Here is a 25,992-nt window from a genome sequence, read left to right on the forward strand (position 1 = left end):
TAAATGTCAGTTGGCTTTTCATAGCTGATCATTCAGAGTATCTCTACCGCTCCTGCTGTATCTAGAGACTTGAAACCAGCAGGTCTGGGACAGGTAGCACGTCCAGTGAACAGGTCAGGGTTCTATAGCCACAGGCAGAACAGTTGAAATTGGAGCAGCAGCACAACCAGGTGGACTGGGGACAGCAAGGAGTCATCAGGCCAGGTAGTCCTGAGGCATGGTCCTAGGGTTCAGGTCCTCTGAGAGAGAGAAAGAACGAAAGAAAGAGAGAAAAAGAGAGAGAATTGGAGAGAGCATACTTAAATTCACACAGGACACCGGATAAGACAGGAGAAATACTCCAGATATAACAGACTGACCCTAGCCCCCCGACACATAAACTACTGCAGCATAAATACTGGAGGTTGAGACAGGAGGGGTCGGGAGACACTGTGGCCCCGTCTGAAAATACCCCCGGACAGGGCCAAACAGGCAGGATATAACCCCACCCACTTTGCCAAAGCACAGCCCCCACACCACAAGAGGGATATCTTCAACCACCAATTTACCATCCTGAGACAAGGCCGAGTATAGCCCACGAAGATCTCCCCTACGGCACAACCCAAGGAGGGACGCCAACCCGGACAGGAAGATCACGTCTGTGACTCAACCCACTCAAGTGGCGCACCCCACCTAGGGAAGGCATGGAAGAGCACCAGTAAGCCAGTGACTCAGCCTCTGTAATAGGGTTAGAGGCAGAGAATCCCAGTGGGGAGAGGGGAACCGGCCTGGCAGAGACAGCAAGGGCGGTTCGTTGCTCCAGTGCCTTTACGTTCACCTTCACACATCAAATTAACCAAAATAGAAACATGATTTAAAAGCATCACTCAAATCTAGAAAGCTCACTTCCACTTCATAAATGTAGGCTATTATCATTCCATATTTTGGTGGTGAAAAGTAAGAGAGAAAACAACATGAATATGCTTTAAATTACACTAACTTTAAATCATTTTATTTAGGATTTTCCTAAATTTCCGCTTCTACATTGTTTGATTGGAGCTGTCGAGCTACCTGTACCTGCCTCGTAGTGTCGCTGCAGTAGTTCTTTGGCTTTTATCACTCGGTGGAGCTTCCGTTATTCCATTTCCGTACACAAATCTTCTCAACTGATGACGTGTGCATTGCTCAAAAATCCACTTGTTTTCAGTTTCACAATAAAACCGGCTAAAGGTATTCCTCTATAGACCGAGGGTATTTTTTTGTGGATTGTGTCTTGAAACATAAAGGAAAATGGAGACATTGTACCATCAAACAAATAAGTGAGTGTTTCTGTTCTCTTTCAAAAAAATAAGACAGCTAACGTAGCCCAATTGCCTTATGATATACCGCGTTACTGTAGCTAGCTGCTCGCTAACAACATTTCATGACAAAGATAATTTTAACTAACCCCTTCCATTAGTGGTCATGATGTCAACAGGAAACTAGCTAGCCAACCAGCTAATAGATAGCCATAGATCGATGACAAACAATATTAAACTATCACTACTGTAACGGTACGCCGCGTTCAAACCAACTGGGAACTCAGAAATCTTTGACTTCAGTGCATTTAAGACTACTAGGAACACGTAAAAAAAAAAAAACTAGCTCTGACTGGGAAACATCGTTTTGAACGGTCATCCTTGTCGGAAACCCGAGCATCTTTCTGACCTAAAGATCACTGACGTCATGATTTTACCTTGTTTCGCCCCACCCGAGTTCCCAGTAGTCTTGAAAGCACCATTAATTCACTGTATGTAGTTTACGTGTCTAGCGTGTGTATTAAATTGGCACATACCATTGTCTAGTTCCTTTATCTAATATTACGTTTCCATAGAGCTTCCATATAGACCTCTGTTTAATATTTACGGTAGCCTAGGAATAATTATATATCTTTGCTCTCTGTCCTCTTTGATCAGGCAGATACAGGAGGTGCAGTCGTTCATGGGACGCCTGGAGAACACAGATCGTCAGTCTGTCCACTGTGAGTTCACTCTTTCTAAATAATGTATCTTCTGCATTCAATGGATGTTGCAAGTGTCAAACTTTGTTCCACCATCCATCGTATCTACATTGTACAAAAATAGAAATGCAACGTGTAAAGTGTTGGTCAAATGTTTCATGAGCTGAAATAAAAGATCCCAGAAATGTTCCATACGCACAAAAAGCTTAGTTCTCAAAAATGTGTTTACATCCCTGTTAGTGACCATTTCTCCTTTGCCAAGATAATCGATCCACCTGACAGATGTGGCATATCAAGAAGCTGATTAAACAGGTGCACCCTGTGCTGGGGACAATGAAAGGTCACTCTAAAATGTGCAGTTTTGTCACACAACACAATGCCACAGAAGTCTCAAGTTTTGAGGGAACGTGCAATTGGCATGCTGACTGCAGGACTGTCCAACAGAGCTAACGCCAGAGAATTGAATGTTTATTTTTCTACAATAAGCTGCCTCCAACGTCGTTTACAAAATTTGGCAGTACGTCCAACTGGCCTCACAACCGCAGACCACATGTAACCAGGCCAGCCCAGGACCTCCACATGCAGCTTCTTCACCTGCGGGATTATCTGAGCCCAGCCACCCAGACAGCTGATGAAACTGTGGGTTTGCACAACCGCAGAATTTATGCACAAGCTGTCAGAAACCGTATCAGGGAAGCTCATCTGGGTGCTCGTCACCCTCACCAGGGTCTTGACCTGACTGCAGTTCTGCGTCGTAACCGACTTCAGTGGGCAAATGCTCACCTTCTATGGCCACTGGCATGCTGGAGAAGTGTGCTCTTCACGGATTAATCCTGGTTTCAGCTGTACTGGACAGATTGCAGACAGTGTGTTGGCGTTGTGTTTGCGAGCGGTTTGCTGATGTCAACGTTGTGAACAGAGTGCCCCGTGGTGGGGTTAGAGTATGGGAAGGCATAAGCTACGGACAACGAGCACAAATGCATTTTATTGATGGCAATTTGAATGCACAGTGATACTGTGACGAGTTCCCGAGGCCCATTGTCGTGCCATTCATCCGCCACCATCACCTCATGTTTCAGCATGATAATGCACAACCCAACGTCGCAAGGATCTGTTCACATTTCCTGGAAGCTGAAAATGTGCCAGTTCTTCCATGGCCTGCATACTCACCACACACGTCGCCCGTTGAGCATGTTTGGGATGCTCTGGATCGACGCGTACGACAGTGCGTTCCAGTTCCCGCCAATATCCAGCAACTTCGCACAGCCATTGAAGAGGAGTGGGACAACATTCCACAGGCCACAATCAACAGCCTGATCAACTCTTTATTCGTGCTGCATGAAGAAAATGGTAGCCAGATACTGACTGGTTTTATGATCCAGGCCCCTACCTTTTTTTAAGGTATCTGTGACCAACAGATGCATATCTGTATTCCCAGTCATGTGAAATCCATAGATGAGGGCCTAATGAATTTATATCATTTGACTGATTTCCTTATATGAACTGTAACTCAGTAAAATATTTAAAATTGTTGCGTTTTTATATTTTTGTTAATTATACATTCGGAATTTACAACTAGGCAGTATTTACATCTTTTCCCCTTCTTCAGTGTTGCGCAGCCCTTTGAGCCAAGCTGTACCCTGCCCTCCCTACTGATTGTTTTGGGAGGTGGGCAGGGAGGGCAATGTTCTGTGAGCCAGGCTGGTGCCAGGGCAGGAAGCATAGGGGTGGTGCCAGAGGGACGACTGGGAAGGCTTCTCTAAAGATAATGGTGGCAGCCAGTCGGCCGCCCAGTCTTGACAATGACATCATCTCGCATGTTAGAGGGTGGAAGGATGCAGCAGGCGTCCGAGCGAGGAGTCACTCAGTCAGGATGGGAGAGGGTGGGGGACAAGATGGTGCTAGTCCTTTTAAAGGGCAGATAAAAGCTTCCCACAAACCTAGTGCTGCTGTCACCTTGGAATCAAACGCTATCTAGAATCTCTGCAGTCTGAGAATTAAACGGGTGTAACGATAGATATCTGACTTCAAATAAGAATCAGTGGCTGATTTGTCTTCATGAAGAGATTATGTACAAGGCCCTTTGTTTCAATGTGGATTAACTTCCTCTGCGAAGTTTGAGGAAATAACATATTTGCTTTCGTCCCTCTCTTGGATTCACCTGAAACCGTGGGGCTATATTCCATCGTAGCATGGAATGGGGAAACTAACTACAGGGTGACAAACCACTGACATAATTTGTCTTGTCTGATTTATTACAATGAACATAACTTTAACATTTTATTTTGTATAAGATTGGCCTATTTGGGGAGTGAAACAACTGTTCAGGGTGTGTTTAATTGTTTCTGTGTGTGTGTGTGTGTGTGTGTGTGGGTGTGCTCTCCAGTGTTGGAGAACGAGCTGCAGGCCAGAATAGACCAGATCTTCAGCCATTTGGAACGTCTGGAAATCCTGGCTAGCAAAGAACCGCCAAACTGCCGTCAGAACGCCAAACTGTGAGTACTCATAAACTGCATCAGTGACCCAAATACACCAGAGATGGCGTGGCGATGAATGTTTCATAAAGATGGGTGGGACTGGGACGGGGTCGCAGCTAGATGAAACAGGCAGTGTGTTTCTCATCCCCTGTGGCGACGCGGCTCTGTGAAAACATTCCCTCGGAAGCCCCGTCATCATTGGCATTCCTGCCGCGTTGGGCAAGGCGTCACTTCAGAGCTGGGTAAACAGGCCCCAGGGGACAAACTGCTGCGCCCCGTCCCACAGCTCTCCTCTGATCTCAGGACAGCTACAGTACGCTGGGGCCGCAGGGCTGAGCCACGAGCAGGTGATGCTCAGGAGGAGCGGGAGAGAAGGGTGGAGGGAGACAGGCCCTCAGGTGTGTCAGCCAGGTGGAGAAGTGGAGAAGTCAGGTTGGGAAGAAGGGAGGCATGTTGACTTATCTTAGTGATGATGATAGAAAGCTTTTATTGCGAGCTAGAAGACATCCATACAGAGCATACCAAGGGAGATGTCATGAGTTAGTGAAGGAGGGGTGACTGAACCACAGTCCTGAAATGCTGGATGGAGCTGGAGGCAAAGGCTGTCATCTTTACCCTCTGAGATTTCCTCTGCCATTATTCGGCTGGGGGGCAAGAAGAATGTTGTCTCTGTCTGTGTCCCCTCCGCAGGCGGGTAGACCAGCTGAAGTATGATGTTCAGCACCTCCAGACGGCCCTGAGGAACTTCCAGCACCGCCGCTACTCACGAGAGAGCCAGGACCGAGAGAGGGAGGAACTCATGAGTCGTACCTTCACCACCAACGTCAGTAGTAGTGGCCCACTCATCTCCCATGTAGCACTACAGTAATGTCTGCACTCATGTAATGATAACCTAAAACATGCATACTAACTCTGCTTGACACACCACAACTGGTGTAACATGGGCAATAAAACCTAAATACATTTATTAGGGGAACATTGTTGAGATGTTACCGGTATTGTCCCCTACAGGATGCAGACACCTCCATCCCCATAGACGAGACGTTGCAGTTAAACTCCAACCTGAACAACGCACACAGAGGCATGGACGACCTCCTGGGCAGCGGCAGCAGCATCCTCACCGGACTCAGGGACCAGAGGGGCACGCTCAAGGTGTGTGTTTCCCCTTGCAAATCAAGTCTCATTTGTCCCATGCTTCGTAAACAACAGGTGTAGACGAACAGTGAACGCTTACATACGGGCCTTTCCCAACAATGCAGAGAGAAAAAATATAGAGAATGAATACACAATGAGTAACGATAACTTGGCTATATACACGGGGTACCAGGTACGATGTAATTGAGGTACAATATAGGTAGGGGTAAAGTGACAAGGCTACAGGATAGATAATGCGCAGTAGCAGCAGCGTATGTGATGAGTCGAAAGAGTGCAAAATGCTGATAGTCCTGGTAGCTATTTGGTTAACTATTTAGCAGTCTTATGGCTTGGTGGTAGAAGCTGTTCAGGGTTCTGTTGGTTCCAGACATGGTGCATCGGTACCGCTTGCCGTGCGGTAGCAGAAATAAGTCTATCACTTGGGGGGCTGGAGTCTTTGACAATTTTTAGGGCCTTCCTCTGACACCACCTGGTATAGAGGTCCTGGATGGCAGGGAGCTCAGCCCCAGTGATGTACTGGGCCATACTCACTACCCTTTGTAGTGGATGCCAAGCATTTGCCGTACCAAGCGATGATGCAGCAAGTCAAGATGCTCTCAATGGTGCAGCTGTAGAACGTTTTGAGGATCTGTTTTGTTGTTGACACTTTGCCAAGGAACACTGACCGTGACACGGCAGGGCAGGTCCTTGTCGACGGTATCCCAGAGAGAGGAATCAGTATTCCAAAACAAACCCTGGTTTCTGTTCTCTGTAATGATCACTATGTGTAGTAGAAGTGTGTGTGTGTGTGTGTGTGTGTGTGTGTGTGTGTGTGTGTGTGTGTGTGTGTGTGTGTGTGTGTGTGTGTGTGTGTGTGTGTGTGTGTGGTGCTGGTCGTCAGCAGCTGGCTAAGTACATATTTCCAGGGAGGAGAAGAGATGGTGTTCCTGGTGGAGGTTGCTGTAGGCCTCCTGTTATCAGGGCGTCTGGTGATCAGATGGGCTGGCCGTGAGAAACAGCTGAGGGACAGACCGGGAGGACAGAACGGCTGGGTGTGGTTCCTCAGACAGCCTCTCCCTAATCAGTTGAATAGAGCTTCGTCATGACCAGGCTAAAAGCAGGTTATGATACGACTGTGTATACAGTATTCCCACAAACAAACAGCAATGAAGCAGAATACCCATTAATAACTAACTTCAGCTTTTTCTTCAGGAAACAACAGCACAATCAATGGAACTTCAGCAGCTAATGTTTGATGTCTCCCCTCTGTCTTCCCTAAATCCAGGGGAGCCATAAGAAGATGCTGGATGTGGCCAACATGCTGGGTCTGTCCAACACGGTGATGAGGCTGATCGAGAAGAGGGCCACCCAGGATAAGTTCATCATGATTGGAGGGATGCTGCTCACCTGTGTGGTCATGTTCCTGGTGGTCAAGTACCTGGGCTGACCATGACCGCAACTGCAACCACAGTTTTGCGTTGGTCTCGGACATTTTTGCACAATAAGCCCATAAGATACGTGAACGGTGATAAATTAGGCTTGTCTTCTAATTGGAGCGCTCCTTGAAAGTATTGTTTTCCGATCGGAAGGTGAGGAATTATCCGTCTTTTAATTTCCATGGGTTTTGTCACCCACTTCTATTTCAACCAATCTTTGTTTGCACCAGTAAAATGGGTGTTAAGCAAGACATATACACTGAGTGTACAACACATTAAGGATGCCTTCCTAATGTTGAGTTGCACCTTTTGCCCTCAGAACAGCCTCAATCCATCTGGGCATGGACTCTACAAGGTATTGAAGGCAGTCCACAGGGATGCTGGCCCATGTTGATTCCAATGCTTCCCACAGTTGTGTCAAGTTGGCTGGATGTCCTTTGGGCGGTGGACCATTAGTGACACACACGGGAAGCTGATGAGCGTAAAAAACAGCATTGCAGTTCTTGACACAAACCGGTGCGCCTGGCACCTACTACCATATCCTGTTCAAAGGAACTGTCTTGCCCAATCACCCTCTGAATGGCACACACACACAATCCATGTCTCAAGGCTTACATATTTAAAAAAAAAAAAAAACATATCCTCCATTTATACTGATTGAAGTGGATTTAACAAGTGACATCAATAAGGGATCATAGCTGTCACCTAGTCAGCCTGTTATGGAAAGAGCAGGTGTCCTTAATGTTTTGTACACTGTGTCTATACTTTAATTGTACTTCAAACTGAACAACGTGGAACCTTGCAATCATCATTCCAGCTCGCTGACACCTGCCACTCATCTCGGCGGTCATCCACCTGACAGCCTGTGTGTGAAGCTGTAGGTGGGTGAGAAAGAGGACATTTCATGACTGGGTTACCTTTTTTCAAACCAATTCTCCTTCAAGGTCCACTTGCTTGCCTTAGTCTCCATATAGTGAGTTCTCCATTGCCTTGTGGATGGTATTCATTGTGGTTTCATCTTCTATTTGAAGCATTATTTTACGGTTTGCTGCTATTTTCCCCCGAATGAGGATGATTCTGGAAATGGACAGAAATGGATGAAAAGCTGATGTCGTACCTTACCTCATCACACATCCTAATGACACTGCCTGGAGAATACTTATGTCACATTAACCAATACATGTAGCCCAGGGAGGAAGAGGGCAGTTAACAGGGACCTGTGCACAAGCTACAGAACGATAGTAAGAACAAAAACACAAAAGTGATGAAATATTCTGTCATGTTTTGTGAAACTATCTGAACAAGGTGTATTGTTGTCATTTCTCTGGACGTTTGCTTGGCCCCAGTCTCACTATGTTAGTGCAACCAAGGTTCAAACTGTAATTCTCTGAAGATCAAAAATTAAACATTTTAAAAACTCGTCTTAGTCTGTCTCTGAAGTGTACAGTATTGTCCATTGAATTCGGTACGGGTCAAAACTAACAATGGATATAAAGCATAGTTTAAATAAACCTCTCGCTGAAAATGTCAGAGCCTGTCACACAATATGGAGTTTACATTTACAACAGTAAAGCTATTGTTTGGAGGGATTTTCCTTCCACTGTTTGAAAGAGAATTACTTTAGTACTTGAGGGGCCCTAGTCTGGGGACCTATCCGGAGTGTGCATACGAACCCCTACCAATACATCTGACATGTTAGTAATTTAGCAGACACGCTTATTCAGAACCACTTACAGTACTGAGTGCATATTTTCATACAATCCATTTATCACATTTACAATCCTGGGAGAGCAATAAGCATGTAATGTTCCAGCAGGTAGATAAACTATGGATGAAATTAGACTGACTCCTGGTCTTGATGTACAGCTAGGTGTAAGTGAGGCTACATAAAACTTACTGAGCTCTGGCACCATCTAGTGACAGCTCAGCATTCCATAACCTTCAGAGAGTCAAAACAGATGTAAAATCCTCTAGCCTTATTAGCCTAGTAGACTTGTCCTCTAGTCTAAAAGGGCTGCATGCAATACGCAGACATCCCAAGAAGCTTGTGGTGAGAAATTCACTTTTCATTGCAGTTTCAGAAGCCGTTTGCCACAGTAAGTAAAGAATGAATGTTTGTGCTGGTATCTGTTACTATGACGTACCAAACTGGATTTTTTTTCCTATGTATTGCTCGCAACCCTTACAGATACCACTACAGACTAATTCACTCTTCACCAGCTAAACATAAGACAGACAGACATGTAGCAACTCAAAACTCTTTATTTGCTGACGCATCATATTTAAAAAAGACATACCATTGCTACCACTTACAGGGCAGTCCCATCACCCAATCCTTCCCAAACAGGATAATAGTTCAGAAAATGTCTTGATAAAGTATTCTTTTCCTTCAGTTATATTTTTTTTTACAGTAGCAACAAACCTCTAGAATGTTATTGGGGTTAACTACAGCAATTTTATTTACATTGAGCAAAAATTACACAAGAGGAAAAACATTTTGAGGAGCATTTTGGAAAATAATTTAGAAACAAAAAAAATACAATTATTGCAGTATACTACAATCATACATTTGTTACATGATGCGAAAGCAGCATCTTGATGTACAGATTTCAGTGCAAGTCATTTCGATATACAACCACTACCACTTGGAACATGACCTTTAACCCTACGGCACTAAGAGGGTGTGACCCCCCCCACAGTATTTCCAATAAAACATGAGCTTCACCCAACCTCTCATCGGTGTTCCCCCACCAGTGACCATTTTCATTTCCTTAGTCAGTAATAAAGAACATCCCTTATATGCCCATCATATTAGAGTGATACTTCACATTGCTCAGTGATCTATGTACACTATACCGTATTACAAATTGTTGGTGAATATTACGGGTCATGAAGAGAGCAAGTAGTCATGTGAGAACATTAGATATTAATGACAACAGAATTCAGGCAGTAGACTAGAGCCACCAGATTACATTACTAAGTCAAGGCTGTTTCCAGTCATGGATGTCACCCTAAACCCCCCCCTTGTCCCCATCTCATCTCCCCCCTTCCTTTCCCACAACACCATCCTGCTTATGGCTTCAGCCACTGCGTCTCTTTGGCTGTAGAAAACAAAGAAGAACATTGACAGCAACAATCAGTTATAAACTGTGGGACAAAAAAAAAATACTCCAGAGGTTTCTGCTTCTTTTTTACATTTTTCTTTTAAACCGGGTTCCCATTGAAAACAAACTGCCGTCTTAGATTTGAGGTTGCCTCAAACCCTCCTCCACCCTGTCCAGAAACGTCAGGGTGAATGTCAGTCAACTGTTAGGAGGGGTCCATTCAAAGAGCCCACAGTAAATGTCTGTTGTTTACCTCTGCACAGGCAGCATATCACAGCACCTTTGTCTGGCCAGTGGTGTAATGGTGGCCAGTCTGATGACATTCTCATCATCACCTGCTGCACAATGGTGCCACTACACCTCCCTCTCTCCATGTTAACTCAGATGTTTAACCAGGCCTTCTCTGGCCAAAACACCCTCCTCTGATGTGGACACATGGCTCGTGAAGGTCTTTCTCAGGAGCCGTGGTTAGGGGGGTGCTGGAGGTCCTGCCCTGAGAAGATGGGGTGCAGGAAGGGGTGGAGCTGCAGTGCGGCTGCCGCAGCGGCGTTAGAGTGCCGGGGGGCGAACAGCGTTGGGTAGAGGGATGAGTGTGGTATGTGGTGGAGTGCTAAGGGGCTATGGTGATGAAGTGCTGAGGCTGGGATAATGTGTATGGGCTGGCCAGAGAGGAAGGCCGTGTGGTGGGCAGGGATCAGTCCAGCGTGTCCCACTCCCAACTGGTGTCCCAGAGTGTGGCCTAGAGAGTGTCCCAGGTGAGACAGGGAGATGGGGGTGAGGTGGTGCTGGGGGATGTGGTGGACCTGGGCTAACTGGTGGTGCGGGTGGGGGCCGTGTGGGTGAATGCCCATGGCTGCAGCCTGAGCAGCATGGTGCTGCTGGATGAGGTGTTGTACTGTGGTGATGGAGGTAGCCGAGGCTGCAGACACGGCAGGCTGGTGGATCTGGATCATCTGCTGCTGGGGGGGAGGGGGTGCCGGCTGCAGATGGTTAGCTGCTGCTGCCATGTTTGCTGCAGCCTGTGCTGCTGCGGCTGAGGGGAAGGTCTTGATGTGCTTGGCCAGGAGCTGCTGCTGGATGTGCTGCTGGGCGGCCTGCTGCAGCTTGCCGTACTTCTCCATCTCCTCTGGGGTGAAGGTGATGGGCTGGCTCTCCAGCGGGGCCAGACCGTCCTCCTCTGCCTCCATGCCCATGTCCTCCTCCTCCAGGCTGGGCGGGGGGTAGTTGGGGTAGGCGTGCATGGGGGGTGGCTGCTGCTGCATGTCAGGCATGAGGGGCTCCATCATGGGGTTCTGGGAGGGGTCCTGTCCCGGCTCGCCCTGGTATGGGGGCATCAGCATGGAGGGCTCCTGATCGAACAGCGGCCGGGGCTCATGAAGTACCCGTGCGTCCAGGGTGAGGTGGCGGGCCTCCTGAACTACTACTACCGTCTCCTGCACCTTCTTATGAGCTGGTTGAGGGGGAGGCGGTGGGGGGAACTCCCGGATGGGCTCCATCAGGATGACCTCTCCCCCGGCATCTGAACCTTTCCCTGCTGATGACTTCTCTCCACCATCAGGCCGGGTCAGGGGGATCGCAGGGAATTTCTTCCCTGCCTGCAGCTTACCGAACAGGGGCAGCATGGACTTATTGCCCAGAGCTGGAGGCAGTTTGGGCCCAAAGTAGCCCGATGGTGGGTCCTTGATCTTGGCGCCAGACTTGGTCCCTGTGGTTGGGACATCAGATCCCTTCCTGGACTGGATCTTATCCAGAAGCTGGCGGGCGGTGAAGTGTGAGGAAGAGTTCCTCTGGTCTCCCCCTCCTTCTCCCCGGGACCCCCCTGCCCTCTGGCTCTGGGAGCTGCTGTTGCGGTTTGGGGCTCGTGATGAGGCAGAGCGGGGGGACTGGGAGCGGTAGATGCAGGAGCGGTTGAAGTCTCGGCGCCGTGTGGCGCTGTCTGCCCGGCCCCTGTGGCCCCCCCGGCCTCCACGACCCCGGTGAGGGGAGCCCTTGGTGGAGCTGGAGGAGCGGCTGGCTGAGCTGTGGCTGCGGCTGTAGCTGCGTCTCCACGACCTGGCGCTGCTGCTGCGGCTCCTGCTGCTAGAGCTCCGAGAGCTGCTCCGGTGCCGCCGCTGGTGCCTCTTCCTGCGGCTGTGGCTGCGTGAGCGGGAGCGAGAGTCCTCCGAGGACGAGGACGAGTAGTGACGTCTTCTGGAGCGCCGCCGCCCGCCGCTTCCGCGTCGATCGTACTCGGAGTCAGAGGAGCGTTTAGAGTGTCTCCGGTGGCGCCCCCCGTCACTGTCGTCACTGTAACTGTCTGAGTAGCTGCGGCTGCGCCGGCTGTAGGCGCTTGAGGAGCGCTCCGAGCTGCTGGAGTCTGACTGGCTACGGGAGGCCTGGCCGCGGTGCCGCCGCCGGCTGCTCCCTCGCCCGTCTCCCCGACGCGACGAGCGACTTCGGGAGCGGCCGGAGTCCTCGCTCTGGTGCCGGCGCCCCTCCCGGGGCGTGGACCTGCGGCGGCTGGATCGGGAAGCCGAGCCTCCGCCTCCTTCCTCCTCACTCTCACTGCTGGGTGGTCTGCCTGGCCCTGGGCTCTTCTGGGCCGAGGAGGAGCAGGAAGCGCTGGGTGGGGCGCTGGGGTCTGTCTTCAGACGCTTGGTGCCGTTGTGCTCGTCAGAGGGCTTGGCCTCGTCAGAGCCTTTCCCTGCCCCACCTTCCTCTGCCCCGGACTTCTGAAGTGCTTCTTTGGCTGGTCGTTTCCTCTTCCCAGGTTCGGTTCCTGTTCCTGCTGGTGCTGGGGGAGCACTAGAAACTGTTGCGGCTGCTGCCTTTTCCTCTTTAGGCTTTTCCTTATCACCACCACCTCCCTCTTCCCCCTCCTCACCTTTGTTTTTGCTCTTCTTTCGTTTGTGTTTTTTCTTCTTTTTGGTTTTCTCTCCTAGGATCGCAGTTTCCGCGTCCCCGTCCACTACGGCTCCCTTCTCTTTTTCTTTGCGCTTGGAGCCTTTGCCAGATTTCTTATGCTTCTTCTTCTTCTTCTTCTTTTTCTTCTTCTTGGCTCCGCTTGTGCTACTCTGTAGCTTTTGCTCCTCAGTCTCCCCTTGGGAACCCTCTATTTTTAAGGAGGGCTGCTCCTTATCAGTGTTGTCAGTGCTGGGCCCAGGGGTGGTGGTGGCAGCAGCAGCATTCCCCTCATTGACTGCAGCAGCTGCCTCAGGATTGTTTTTTTTCTCAGCTCCTTCACCAGCGGGCTTGGAGGACTTTGCTACTCGTCCAGCACGGCCCCCTTTGTTGCGGGATAGTTTGAAGTCGAAGTACAGGGGGTTGCAGCTGTAAGAGAGGGCGGGCTGAGCCTTGGTAAAATCCAGCAGCTCCGAGGGCCACTGCAGAGTGGTGCTCTCGTCTTTGCTCAGGACCAGGAAGAAGGGGCCGGTGGGGATTTTGGGGCCCAAGTTGGGCTCTGGGACTGGGAGTGGGGCCTCCTGCTTGTTGTCTGGTACTACAGTGGTGGCCGTTGTGGGAGGGGGGTCTGTTAAGCTGGCAGAGGCCTCTTCAGTCTTCAGTTTAGGTGATGTAGGAGTGGGCTCTGTGACTGGAGCTGCAGGAGTCTTCTCTGGCTCCTCTGATTTGCACTCAGTAACTTTAGGCTGTTTCTGCTCAGAAACCTCTGCTACCACCTTCTCTTCCACCTCTTCTTCATCTTCTTCTTGCTCCCTGATCTCACACTGGTCTGTGGCCTTCATGAACACCAGGAACTGGAAGCGGGGTTTGACTCTGCAGTGGGTTGGTGGGATGTAGTGGTAGTACTCCGGCTCCTGGCCGGCCCAGCCTTCCTCCTTCTTCATCATCATCTTCAGCTTGTTGAGAGTGGAGGCTAGGGAGGCGCCATCATCCTCTTCCTCCTGCTCTGGTTGTTCTTGATGTAGTTGCTCCTCCTGCTGCTCCTCCTCCTCCTCCTCTGGCCCTGCTGTTCCATTCCCTCCTCCCTTGGGGCTCTCGGTGCTGCAGCCTGATGTCGCCTCCTGTCCCGTGGCCTTCTCCCCTCCCTCCTCCTGTCCCCCCTCCTCCTCCTCGTCATCCTGATGGAGTTTAGCGAACACTGCTGCGACCGTCTCCAGCTTCACCGGGGGTTTCTTGGCGAAGGAGAAGGACACGCTGACCTTGGAGGCCCCGGCCGGGGATGAGCTCCTCTTCCCCAAGGAGAAGCTGACGGTGGGGGCTGGTTTGGGGGAGGCCTGACCCCCACTGCTCTTCTCCTCCCCTGACAAGCCCTCCATGGCAGTGTCTGCAGGGGGAACATACTCGGGGGTTACAGCACTCCCCTCTTCACCCTTCTCCCCGTCTACTGCGACGGTGGTGGGTTTGAACATGGGACCACTTCCCGGGGTACTGAAACACAACGATAAAGAACATATTCAAGTAAACTGTTTAATGTGTTATGCGTTTCATCCAGAACATTTTTAATTATAATTTTTCTTTGCACATACATCTGCATTCCTGCACCGATAGGAAGCTGCCACACAGCTATTAGACTGTTAAACAGCCATCACTAGCACATTAGAGGCTGTTGCCTATAGGCATAGACTAGAAATCACTGGCCACTTTAAGGAATGGAACACTAGTCACTTTAATAATGTTTACATATCTGGCATTACTTATCTCATATGTATATACTGTATTCTATACTATTCTACGGTATCTTAATCACATAATAATGTTACATATCTGGCATTAATCCTCTCATATGTATATACTGTATTCTATACTATATCTTAGTCCGTTCCGCTCTGACATCGCTCATCCATATGTACAGTGGGGGAAAAAAGTATTTGATCCCCTGCTGATTTTGTACGTTTGCCCACTTACAAAGAAATGATCAGTCTATAATTTTAATAGTAGGTTTATTTGAACAGTGAGAGACAGAATAACAACAAAACAATCCAGAAAAACGCATGTCAAATATGTTATAAATTGATTTGCATTTTAATGAGGGAAATAAGTATTTGACCCCCTCTGCAAAACATGACTTAGTACTTGGTGGCAAAACCCTTGTTGGCAATCACAGAGGTCAGACGTTTCTTGTAGTTGGCCACCAGGTTTGCACACATCTCAGGAGGGATTTTGTCCCACTCCTCTTTGCAGATCTTCTCCAAGTCATTAAGGTTTCGAAGCTGACGTTTGGCAACTTGAACCTTCAGCTCCCTCCACAGATTTTCTATGGGATTAAGGTCTGGAGACTGGCTAGGCCACTGCAGGACCTTAATGTGCTTCTTCTTGAGCCACTCCTTTGTTGCCTTGGCCGTGTGTTTTGGGTCATTGTCATGCTGGAATACCCATCCACGACCCATTTTTAATGCCCTGGCTGAGGGAAGGAGGTTCTCACCCAAGATGTGACGGTACATGGCCCCGTCCATCGTCCCTTTGATGCTGTGAAGTTGTCCTGTCCCCTTAGCAGAAAAACACCCCCAAAGCATAATGTTTCCACCTCCATGTTTGACTGTGGATATGGTGTTCTTGGGGTCATAGGCAGCATTCCTTCTCCTCCAAACACGGCGGGTTGAGTTGATGTCAAAGAGCTCCATTTTGGTCTCATCTGACCACAACACTTTCACCAGTTGTCCTCTGAGTCATTCAGATGTTCATTGGCAAACTTCAGACGGGCATGTATATGTATTCTTGAGCAGGGGGACCTTGCGGGCGCTGCAGGATTTCAGTCCTTCACGGCGTAGTGTGTTACCAATTGTTTTCTTGGTGACTATGGTCCCAGCTGCCTTGAGATCATTGACAAGATCCTCCCGTGTAGTTCTGGGCTGATTCCTCACCGTTCTCATGATCATTGCAACTCCATGAGGTGAGATCTTGCATGGAGCCCCAGGCCGAGGGATATTGACAGTTCTTTTGTGTTTCTTCCATTTGCGAATAATCGCACCAAATGTTGTCATCTTCTCACCAAGCTGCTTGGCGATGGTCTTGTAGCCCATTCCAGCCTTGTGTGGGTCTACAATCTTGTTCCTGACATCCTTGGAGAGCTCTTTGGTCTTGGCTATGGTGGAGAGTTTGGAATCTGATTGATTGATTGCTTCTGTGGACAGGTGTCTTTTTTACAGGTAACAAGCTGAGTTTAGGAGCACTCCCTTTAAGAGTGTGCTCCTAATCTCAGCTCGTTACCTGGGAGCCAGAAATCTTTCTGATTGAGAGGGGGTCAAATACTTATTTCCCTCATTAAAATGCAAATCAATTTATAACATTTCTGACATGCGTTTTTCTGGATATTTTTGTTGTTATTCTGTCTCTCACTGTTCAAATAAACCTACCATTAAAATTATTGACTGATACTTTTTTTGTCAGTGGGCAAACTTACAAAATCAGCAGGGGATCAAATACTTTTTTCCCCCCACTGTATATAGTCTTAATTCATTCCTACTAAGATTTGTGTGTATTGGGTATATGTTGTGTAATTTGCTAGATATTACTTGTTAGATATTACTGCACAGTCGGAGCACAAGCATTTCGCTACACCCGCAATAACATCTGCTAACCTAATCACGTGTATGTGACCAATAAAATCAAATTTGATATTATTCATTATTGGGTTACAGCCTCCACTTCAGCCAGTAGAGGGCGGTTGAGTTTGCAGTATATACTGTAGCATGTGCTCACCGGTTCTGCTGTTTCCTCTGCTCAGCCAGCTCATGTAGCCTGCGTAGCAGCTTCTCCTGCTTCTTCCCACCCTTCCGGGAGCGTGATGACACGTTTCTCGCAAACTCCCTCTGCTTCAGCTCCTTAAGCCTCTGCAGCAGCACGGGTGAGATGGGGAAGAAGAGGGATGAGGGAGAGAAAGAGAGCAGTTAAGGATTTCTGCATCCACAATAAGGGCAATGGTGCAGCGACATTCAACAAAACCATTTTATATCTGCAAAGCCCTCTCCACTGAGACAGGCTCCTTACACTTGTTTCTGGAGTGTCTGGGATTTAAGGCTCTGTTTCTCTAAGCTCGTGTACACGGTGACAGTATACCCAGTGTGTAGGGGTGTAGCAGCGTGGGGGTAAGCGGAGGTCCTCCTCACCTGCTTATGAGCGTGGTCGTACGAGTTGATGTGGTTGTCAAACTCTTGGTGCTTCTGGTACTGTTTCTCACACAGCTCACAGTAAAAGTTGGCCCTCAGGTCTTCCAGGGCTTTAGCGATGGCCTTCTCCTTTTCCACCTGGTCCTATTGTTGGGGTTAGGGAGGGCGGGGGGCGGAGACAGGAGATGTAAGTGACATTGATACAGATTAGAGATGAAAAGATGAAATAAGATCAGAGCCAGTATAATCTGGTCTTTATTCTCCTATCATAGGGCTTGGTACTGGTTGAGAAATCCACAGGAAACTCTATGGTTATTTATCATTGAGGTTAAAAAGTTCAATAACTGAAAGAAAGAAATCACAAGGTAACAAACTGAAGTGTACAAGGATTGTGCTCGAAGGTTGTTATTTATACAGTGCATTCGGAAAGTATTCAGAGCCCTTCCCTTTTTCCACATTTTGTTACATTACAAACTGATTCTAGAATGGATTAAATAATTGTTTTCCCCTCAATCTACACACAATTCCCCATAATGACAAAGCGAAAACAGTTTTATTTTTGCACATGAATTAAAAACAGAAATATCTTATTTACAAAAATATTTCATTGATCATCCTTGAGATGTTTCTACAACTTGATTGGAATCCACCTGTGGTAAATTCAATAGATTGGACATGATTTGGAAAGCTATATAAGGTCCCACAGTTGACAGTGCATGTCAGAGTAAAAACCAAACAATGAGGTCAAAGGAATTGTCCATAGAGCTCCGAGACAGGATTGTGTCGAGGCACAGATCTGGGGAAGGGTACCTAAATATGTATGCAGCATTGACGGTCCTTAAGAAAAACAGTGACCTCCATCATTCTTAAATGGAAGAAGTTTGAAACCACCAAGACTCTTCCTAGAGTCAATCAATTGAAGGGACTGCAGGTAGCCTAGTGGTTAGAGTGTTGGGCCAATAACCGAAAGGTTGCTGGATCGAATCCCCGAGCTGACAAGGTAAAAATCTGTCGTTCTGCCCCTGATCAAGGCAGTTAGCCCACTGTTCCCCGGGCACCAAAGACGTGGATGTTGATTATGGCATCCCCCCGCACCTCTCTGATTCAGAGGGGTTGGGTTAAACACGGAAGACACATTTCAGTTGAATGCATTCAGTTGTACAAGATTCTCTGGTCTGATGAAACCAAGATTGAACTTCTGGCCTGAAAGCCAATCATCACATCTGGAGGAAACCTGGCAGTATCAATCTGTGGGGATGTTTTTCAGCAGCAGGAGGGATCGAGGGAAAGATGAACAAAGTGCAGAACAAAGTTTCTGGAGACCTGCTCCAGAGCACTCAGGACCTCAGACTGAGGCAAAAGTTCACCTTCCAACAGGACAGTGACCCAAGACAACGCAGGAGTGGCTTCGGGACAAGTCAAGGTTGTCCTTGAGTGGCCCAGCCAGAGCACGGACTTGAACATCTCTGGAGAGCCCGGACTTGAACATCTCTGGAAACCTGAAAATAGCTGTGCAGCGACGCTCCCCATTCACCCTGACAGAGCTTGAGAGGATCTGCAGAGAAGAATGGGTGAAACTCCCCAAATACAGGTGTGCCAAGCATATAGCGTCATACCCAAGAAGACTCGAGGCTGTAATCTCTGCCAAAGGTGCTTCAACAAAGTACTGAGTAAAGGGTCTGAAATAAATGTGATATCAGTTTGACATTTTTTATGAATTTGCAAACATTTCTAAAAACCTGTTTTTGCTTGTCGTTAGTGCTTGTCGTTACTGTGTGTAGATTGATGAGGGACATTTAAAAAAAAAAAATCCATTTTAGAATAAGGCTATAATGTAACAACATGAGGAAAAAGCCAAGGGGTCTGAATACATTCCAAATGCACTGCATATGTCATTTCTGCAGCTATACCGGTAACCCGCTAAAATAAATGATTTGGCACATGCATGACAGTATGAGCGTTCCAGTAGCTCCATTGACTGAGCATCCGTCTGTCTGTCTGTGTTTGTCTCACACCAGCACAGACAGCAACTCCTCACATGAAGTCATCCAATTTTCTCCACTAGAAAGAAGTGCGAGGGAGTGGGAGATGAGGAACAGAAGAAGCTCTATGATTCTCCAAGGCTGATTTTATTGCACCGACACACAGAACGGCAGCAGAATCTTAACAAGACAAGGCTATGAGTCACTGGCACAGGAGAAAAGCAAGAAGGTATGCAAATGCAGGAAACGGGGTCACCTTGAAGCGAGTGAACGAATGCTAGTGAGAGATTGTTGAAACGAGGACCTTGAGAAGAGAGGCTGGATTGAGTTAGCTAGTAATAAGAGTCTCACCTTGTATTTCTGCTGTAATTCCTCTGTGACTTCCTTCTCCACCTCCAGCACTTTCCTCTTCTCTGTAGCATCTTCGGCAACGTCCAACTACACACACACACACAATATGTAAGTTAACAAACCTCGCTAAGAACAAACTAAAATAGAACTCACAAATACACAGACCCATTTTAAGATGTCGTAGGATACAAAATGTAGAATATGGATATTTTGCGAGCCACTGACAGTGTCTTACCTCCATCTCCATGCGTCCCATCCCCATGACATCATATTTGAGGATGATGGGCACAGGGTCGGTGCGTCCTGGGGGGAGAGAGACAGAGAGAGGGGGAGGTGAGGCTCTGACACTGGGACGGGGGGACAGCTCGGGGACAGCCTGCTTTTAGAGCACAGGGTGCTGGGGTTAGAGAATATTGCCTTGAAGTGCAAAGAGACCAGAAAAGCTACAGTGAACCAAACACCAGCCATTCTCACAGCTTACCATAGCCACCAGGCACAGCACAGCTTAAGTACCCTGACTACTTCTCAGCTGGGTTCTCTTTTCTAGAAAGATGCATCCAAATTGCTGCACTGATCCTAGTTCTAAGAGGTAACCAGCAGAGGCCATATGAGCAGTTCAGAGATGTCCATTTGGATAAGGGAGGGGGAGAGGACAAGGAAATGGAGGGGTAAAGTATACTGGACAAAAACGGAGTGGCAAGGACAGGGTTTAAGCCTGTATCTGTCGCAGTCTCTCTGTCTCCCTCCAGTCTCTACTACTGAGTGTAGCCCCTCTCTCTCCCCTCCCTCCCTCCAGTACAGCAGTCCTGTTGAACAAGAACACTAAGTTTACCAAGGACAACACTGCCGGAGGGGCTGGCTGACGCAGCTGCTACAGATTACTGAGCAGAACACCACTGCGACAATATAGTACAGCCTCCCCATCACCCGGCTCTGAACTGCCCAGTGACTGACCCCACAACCCCTGTACTGTCCCATAGGAAACCCAGCCTCTGCTCCCCCTCTACCCCAGGCTCTCATCATGGCCCTGGACTAACAGGCTCTCCCCCTCTTTCCCTCAGTCTACTTAAGCCATGTTACGTAAGCTGTGAAAAGAGCTAGATCAGAAGGAAATTAACTTTAGAAAAATAAATGAACCAACCAAAAACAACCAGAAAACAGAATGAAACAGAAAAAGATCAAAACTATGTTGGAGATTTGACACATAATTGCTTAATCCACTCATAATCAGCCAAACGAAGCAGAGAGAGAGAGAGAGAGGGAGTAAATAAAGGACAAGCACTGAACTACAGCGGAGTGACGTCACAGGCCAGGAATCGCCATGGTGACATTGCAGGGGAGGGGATACTTACCTGAGAAAATAGGGTATGGGGTGGGGTTGGACAGACAGGGGTTCTCAAAACAAAAAAGGCACAAAACAGAATTTGGACTAGTCTGCTGCAGCAGTGGCTGTTGGTTGGCAGCCAGGTACACAGTAAATCAGATAAGTGTCCAATCAGCACTTCAGTTTGGTTTCAGTTTTTCTCTTTTTTTTCTCCTTACACAAGATTACGTTATTATCCTCTTGATCGATTTTAGACTCAGTTTATACCCTTGGGCAAGAGCGATTACGAACATTTTAAAGATGCTTGTCTTTAGTTAACAGGGCTAGGAATTAACAAATCCACAATCGGAAACAAATAATGACTAACTATTATTTCCACATAGCACAACTTATTAGCCATTATAAACTGGGTGGTTCGAGCCCTGAGTGCTGATTGGCTGAAAGCCGTGGTTATCAGACCTTATACCACGGGTATGACAAAACATGTATTTGTATTGTTCTAATTACATTGGTAACCAGTTTATAATAGCAATAAGGCACCTTGGGGGTTTGTGGTATATGGCCAATATACCACGGCTAACAGCTGTATCTAGGAACTCTGTGTTGCGTTGTAACTAAGAACAGGCCTTAGCAGTGGTACTTTTGCCATATACCACACCCCCTCGTGCCTTATCGCTTAATTCTAATCCACATGCCCCCCTACCTCACTAGTGAGGAGGATAGACTGTAGTCTCTCATTCTGAAACTAAAAGAGCAGGTTTGGTTTGCATCTTAAATCATGTGATAACTATTAATGTAGGGCTGAAACGACATTAGCGGTCTGATCGCATAAAACCAGACATATTAAAAGGGGCTAGTGATAATACAGTGACTATGGTCTTACGTTTCGACTGACTACAGTCTTCTATTGCAATGGAAGCCAGCGTGATAATCAGCGTTGGCATAACAGGGCAGCAGCATAGGCTTACATACCTAATGTATTCATTAGTGCCAGAATACAGATGTGAGACTAATTAATTCCTAGCCCATGTGGCAAAAAAAAAACCACAAATGTAATTTGAATCCTCTCTGTTAATAACATCTGTCTGTTCTCTGAATTGTTCTTGTATCATTGTTATGGTCACAGCCCAATGGTATAATCCTAATTCTTAGATTATAGCCGCATGTGGATCAAATAAGGGCCTGTCTGGACTCCAAACCCCACTACAGTGTCTGTCTGCCAGGTGGACACAGTAAGGCATGGTCTCATACCAACTCTTTCAGCCAATTTATGATCTGAAAAAGTGGTCGCGGCGCCGTATGGCGGGGTGTGACGCAATTGCCAAATTGAGGTCCGTACCGCATCGCCGTGCGCCCCTCAAATTTTGTAACAATGTGGAGGGCTCCGTATAGATCCGCATTGACATGATTGGTTGACAGTAGGTGGGAGGGCCTGTATAAAACACAAACTCACTTCCTTGACAACAGCTCTGCGCTGCTCCCTGAAGCACAAGAAGTATCAATGCCCTGACTTCCGCAGAGGCTGTATCACCATAAATGCTGCACAGTCAATGCAGACGTCCAAATGACAATGCAGCGCCTTTCACCCTAGGTGATCCGGAGCCTGCTGGTTTTCTGTTCTACCTGATAATTAATTGCACCCAGGTCTAAATCAGTCGCTAATTAGAGGGGAACAATGAAAATACAGTGGAACTAGCTTCGAGGTCCAGAGTTGAGTTTGATGGACCTAGACTATTAGAGTGAATATTGAGCAGCCCAACCACAAGGGGGACTGCTTGAGACCAGCCCACAGACAGACAGACAGACTGGCCACTGCAGTAAAGCTCTCCACCAATGGACCAGTTCACTAAGAACACGGGGGAGGAGTCACAATCCAGGCACCTAATCTTCATGAAATACCATTTTTTACAATTACAGGAGATGTCCCCAACTATAACCATCTTTAAAAACACAGTGACAATACCTTCAGCATTACCCATTCCAGTGGACAACAAAGGGACCGGACAAAAAAGTGTGCATCTAAATCACAGTGTGAATCACAAGGTAAAAAAAAATAAAAAAAACTGAAAACAAAATGAGAATGTTTGTAAGAGTAATGTAGATGTATATATGATAATATACACGCAGCAGAATGAGTACTAATACTGAGAGAGAATTGAAAGCCTATGTAGCATTGGTGCTCTGATGACGGGAAAACAAATGAAAGAAATGGGAGGGAAAAAAGAAACAAAATAAAAACAATTCAATCGGGGGAAAAATAACATTTACCACTAAGTTTACCATCAGCACAACATGGGCAGGATCAAATCGCTGTAAAAAAGAAACACCAATTGGTTAAGCAGGAAGATTCGAGGCACATAGAGAAGGGCGGATGGGGTGGGGATGGGAGTTGGGGGGGGGGGGGGGTTGGGGGGATTAAAGCCCTCCTCTCCTCTCTTCACTCTTGGCCCTCTGGGTGCTTACAGGGATCTCCTCTCACCACCACACTCTCTCACGCACCGTCCCAGTCCTGGCTCTTACTACCCCAATATCCCATGGGTGCCTGGACCCCCTGTTCCTCTCTCCTGTATGCCTATATCTGTGGTAAGTAACCCACAAGACCCCTCACTTTTCCTTCACCCTACCCCAAAGATTGAGAGCTAGAGCCAGCAGCTGGCTTCAATAACATTCCCATCAGATAAGAGCTCTGGGGGAGTTGAGTTGGACTCTGTTCTTCAGGGTAGGGGATGATTGTTTAAACAGCTGAATCTGAGGACAGATCCACATGGAACAGGAAAACAGGGCGAGGTTCCCTGTCCGGCTGTCCTACAGATCATGCTTTAAATGTAGTGTGTTAAAATATCTATCCATCTATCGCATCTGCTACAGTAAAGAGGAATGACCATGCCTCATTTGATCTGAGCATGCAACCAATCAGCTGCCCCTGACAACAGAACACCACTCGACACACAGCCACCATTCTCCCCTCTGTCAGCCTCACAGACAGATGTTTGTCTTGTCAGCCTGGTTAGCCTAGATTCCCCCAAATACCCTCACTGTCCCACTGTCAGCAAGCTCAGTTAGGGACATGCTTACCCCCAGGATGGTGAACATAGACAGACAGGTACCTGAAAAAGGGGGCCACAGGGCTTTGAGCAGTGCTTAGGAGACTTGGTATAGCACTGTAAGTGTGCAACAACAGAAAAATAACAGTCAAATGACTATTTACAGTTGAATTTGAAGTACTCCATGGAGCATATGAAGGGTCCTTTGAGTGTAGCAGGTTGCCTATACAGAGCACTGCTTAAATCCCCAGATGACTGACACAGTCGAGGCAGGCAGGGTTGAACCTCTGGGACAGGCATGCTGTGCAGGGGGGAAGGCCAAAAGGAGAGGGATGATGGGTGTGTGTGACGTTGGTGGACATGGGAGGGAGGGGCAGACACATTTTGGGTGCAGGAGGGGGGAGTGAGGTTTTCCCTGTAAGTTTTCCCTAGGGCCCCCGTCAGTGACTGACGCACACAAATACACACGTCTCAGTCCCACATGACAACCACACGCATACATACAGTACACACTCACTCCACAGGTTTGAAGGTAGATACAGGCAGATGGGGGGAAAGGGGGCTACTCTGCAAGCCATTCAAAAGACTAAGCCGTGGTCACAGCCAATCAGAACCCCCAACCATGGCAGCCACAGACACTCAAAGGGGAAAAACACAAATCTAAAGAGACTTGGAGCTGGTGATTCTACAGGATGTGATGCAATCTTTGGTTACTAGGATCTACCTTGATTTTAATTGGATTTTGGTTGGGTTTTTCATACTTGGAATCAAAGCACTGTAGGTACTTGTGAGCAGATTGTGAAAAGTGAAATAATAGTTTAGTGGTTTATAAAGCCAAGAGGAGGAAGCTGAGAGAGGCCAGTATTAGCCTACGTTGTAAAGGGGGTGTTACATTGAGGTCAATTGTAGAGTAGGAGAAACACACACACACACACACACACACAGACAGACATACATACATACAGAGGGAATCCAACAAACCTTACCTAAAAAAAGGGGCAAAAAGAACAAAAGAAGAAATAAGAACAGAGTCAATACAGTGAAAACTCAAAGCACAGGGGACACATTGCTATCAAGTCAAAAAAAGCTTCTGTTCTGACAGGAGAGAACGAGTATAATCCTGTATTATTGTTATTAGAATATGATCCCACAGATTAATTCTATAGTGATGTGATGGCGTGATACTGCGATTGTGTTATAAGTCCACTCCGGAGTAAAGTAGATGACCATATTTGTCGGGTTCAGACACAGGACTATTCATATAGACAACAATTGGGCAGGCAGGCTAGCGCCACAAACAGACTCATCTACCCACAGAGCAGAGGCCACTGCTTACATAACCACACTGTACTGACACCATGCAAACAGAAACACAAGAGCTACACTCAACCAATTTAAATATTTTACATTTGAGTCATTTAGCAGACGCTCTTATCCAGAGCAAATTGCAGGAGCGATTAGGGTTAACTGCTTTGCTCAAGGGCACAGATAGTGGGCTCAGGGATTCGAAACAGAAACCTTTCAGTTACTGGCCTAACGCTCTTAACCAAATGGCTACCTGCCGCTTAGTACATAAGCCGGAAACGTTTACAGATTATCACATCAAACACACAAATACAACCCCCTTTATTCGCTACATTACTGACAATCAGACAGCAGGTCCATTTTTAAAATGCATATTTAAAAACAAAACACCCTGTACTGTCTGTCTGAATCCTGTTATCAATGCATCAGAGTCATGGGTCACCGCAGTGCTTTCACACACTCACAGACAGGTAGTTCCCAATGTGTCCTGTAGGAGGCAGTGTCCTGGACCGTAGGGCCTCTGGCTGGTAACTGGTAATAGAGAAGTGGATTGAAAGCCCTACATGTCCATGAGCAGAGGAGAGGAGAGGGAGCAGCAATACCAGGAACCCCTGCCAACCTCCTTACAACCAGCCCCTGGCATGAGCCTCAATCCACCATTCCTCATGGGACAGCGTCGAGACCATCAGCAGCAAGCAAGAAGCCACGCAACGGCTGTGTCCTCTTCAAGGCCAGAGATGAGTCGTTGACACAAGTGTAGCAACGTCTTCAAAAAGCTCCTTAGCATACGAGAGCGTTGTTGGTATTACAT

General features: G+C 47.5%; 2 protein-coding genes across 13 annotated transcripts in view; one reads left to right on the top strand and one right to left on the bottom strand.

Moving 5' to 3' along the window:
* The first annotated feature begins 1,119 nt into the window (after positions 1 to 1,119).
* Positions 1,120 to 8,444, top strand: LOC106601130 (Golgi SNAP receptor complex member 2). Of its 3 annotated transcripts, none has more exons than XR_001327953.3 (7): positions 1,120 to 1,298; positions 1,935 to 1,999; positions 4,365 to 4,473; positions 5,146 to 5,278; positions 5,467 to 5,607; positions 6,494 to 6,710; positions 6,875 to 8,444. XR_001327953.3 is itself a non-coding variant. In XM_014193083.3 (6 exons), the coding sequence occupies exons 1-6, from the start codon at positions 1,270 to 1,272 to the stop codon at positions 7,034 to 7,036; spliced, it is 639 nt and encodes a 212-aa protein (XP_014048558.1). In that variant the 5' UTR covers positions 1,120 to 1,269; the 3' UTR covers positions 7,037 to 8,444. The 3 variants fall into 3 exon arrangements, 1 of the variants encoding a protein (XP_014048558.1); XR_014391932.1 differs by lacking the exon at positions 6,494 to 6,710 and having other exon boundaries at positions 6,875 to 7,178; positions 7,345 to 8,444; XM_014193083.3 differs by lacking the exon at positions 6,494 to 6,710.
* Positions 8,445 to 9,269: 825 nt separating this feature from the next.
* LOC106601128 (G patch domain-containing protein 8) overlaps positions 9,270 to 25,992 on the bottom strand; it is a 37,630-nt gene continuing 20,907 nt past the window's right edge. For 5 of the 10 annotated variants that reach the window (XM_014193077.3, XM_045715037.2, XM_082973675.1 and 2 more), the window contains 5 exons: positions 19,744 to 19,811; positions 19,509 to 19,595; positions 17,176 to 17,319; positions 16,769 to 16,899; positions 9,270 to 14,497 (listed from right to left, as the gene is read on the bottom strand). In XM_014193077.3, coding sequence (XP_014048552.3) covers positions 10,585 to 14,497; positions 16,769 to 16,899; positions 17,176 to 17,319; positions 19,509 to 19,595; positions 19,744 to 19,811 — 4,343 coding nt within the window. In that variant the 3' untranslated portion in view covers positions 9,270 to 10,584. Of the gene's footprint in view, positions 14,498 to 16,768; positions 16,900 to 17,175; positions 17,320 to 19,508; positions 19,596 to 19,743; positions 19,812 to 23,100; positions 23,143 to 25,992 lie in introns of all 10 variants that reach the window. The other 5 variants (XM_082973677.1, XM_045715040.2, XM_082973678.1 and 2 more) reach the window with 2 other exon arrangements.

The sequence above is a fragment of the Salmo salar genome, chromosome 03 (genome assembly GCF_965601325.2).
Source record: "Salmo salar chromosome 03, fSalSal1, whole genome shotgun sequence".
NCBI lineage: Eukaryota > Metazoa > Chordata > Actinopteri > Salmoniformes > Salmonidae > Salmo > Salmo salar.

Coding starts and splice junctions, on each gene's coding strand:
- LOC106601130 (XM_014193083.3), top strand. CDS start 1,270: ATGGAGACATTGTACCATCAAACAAATAA. Junction 4,474..5,145: donor TGCCGTCAGAACGCCAAACT/GTGAGTACTCAT, acceptor TCCCCTCCGCAG/GCGGGTAGACCAGCTGAAGT. Junction 5,608..6,874: donor ACCAGAGGGGCACGCTCAAG/GTGTGTGTTTCC, acceptor CCCTAAATCCAG/GGGAGCCATAAGAAGATGCT.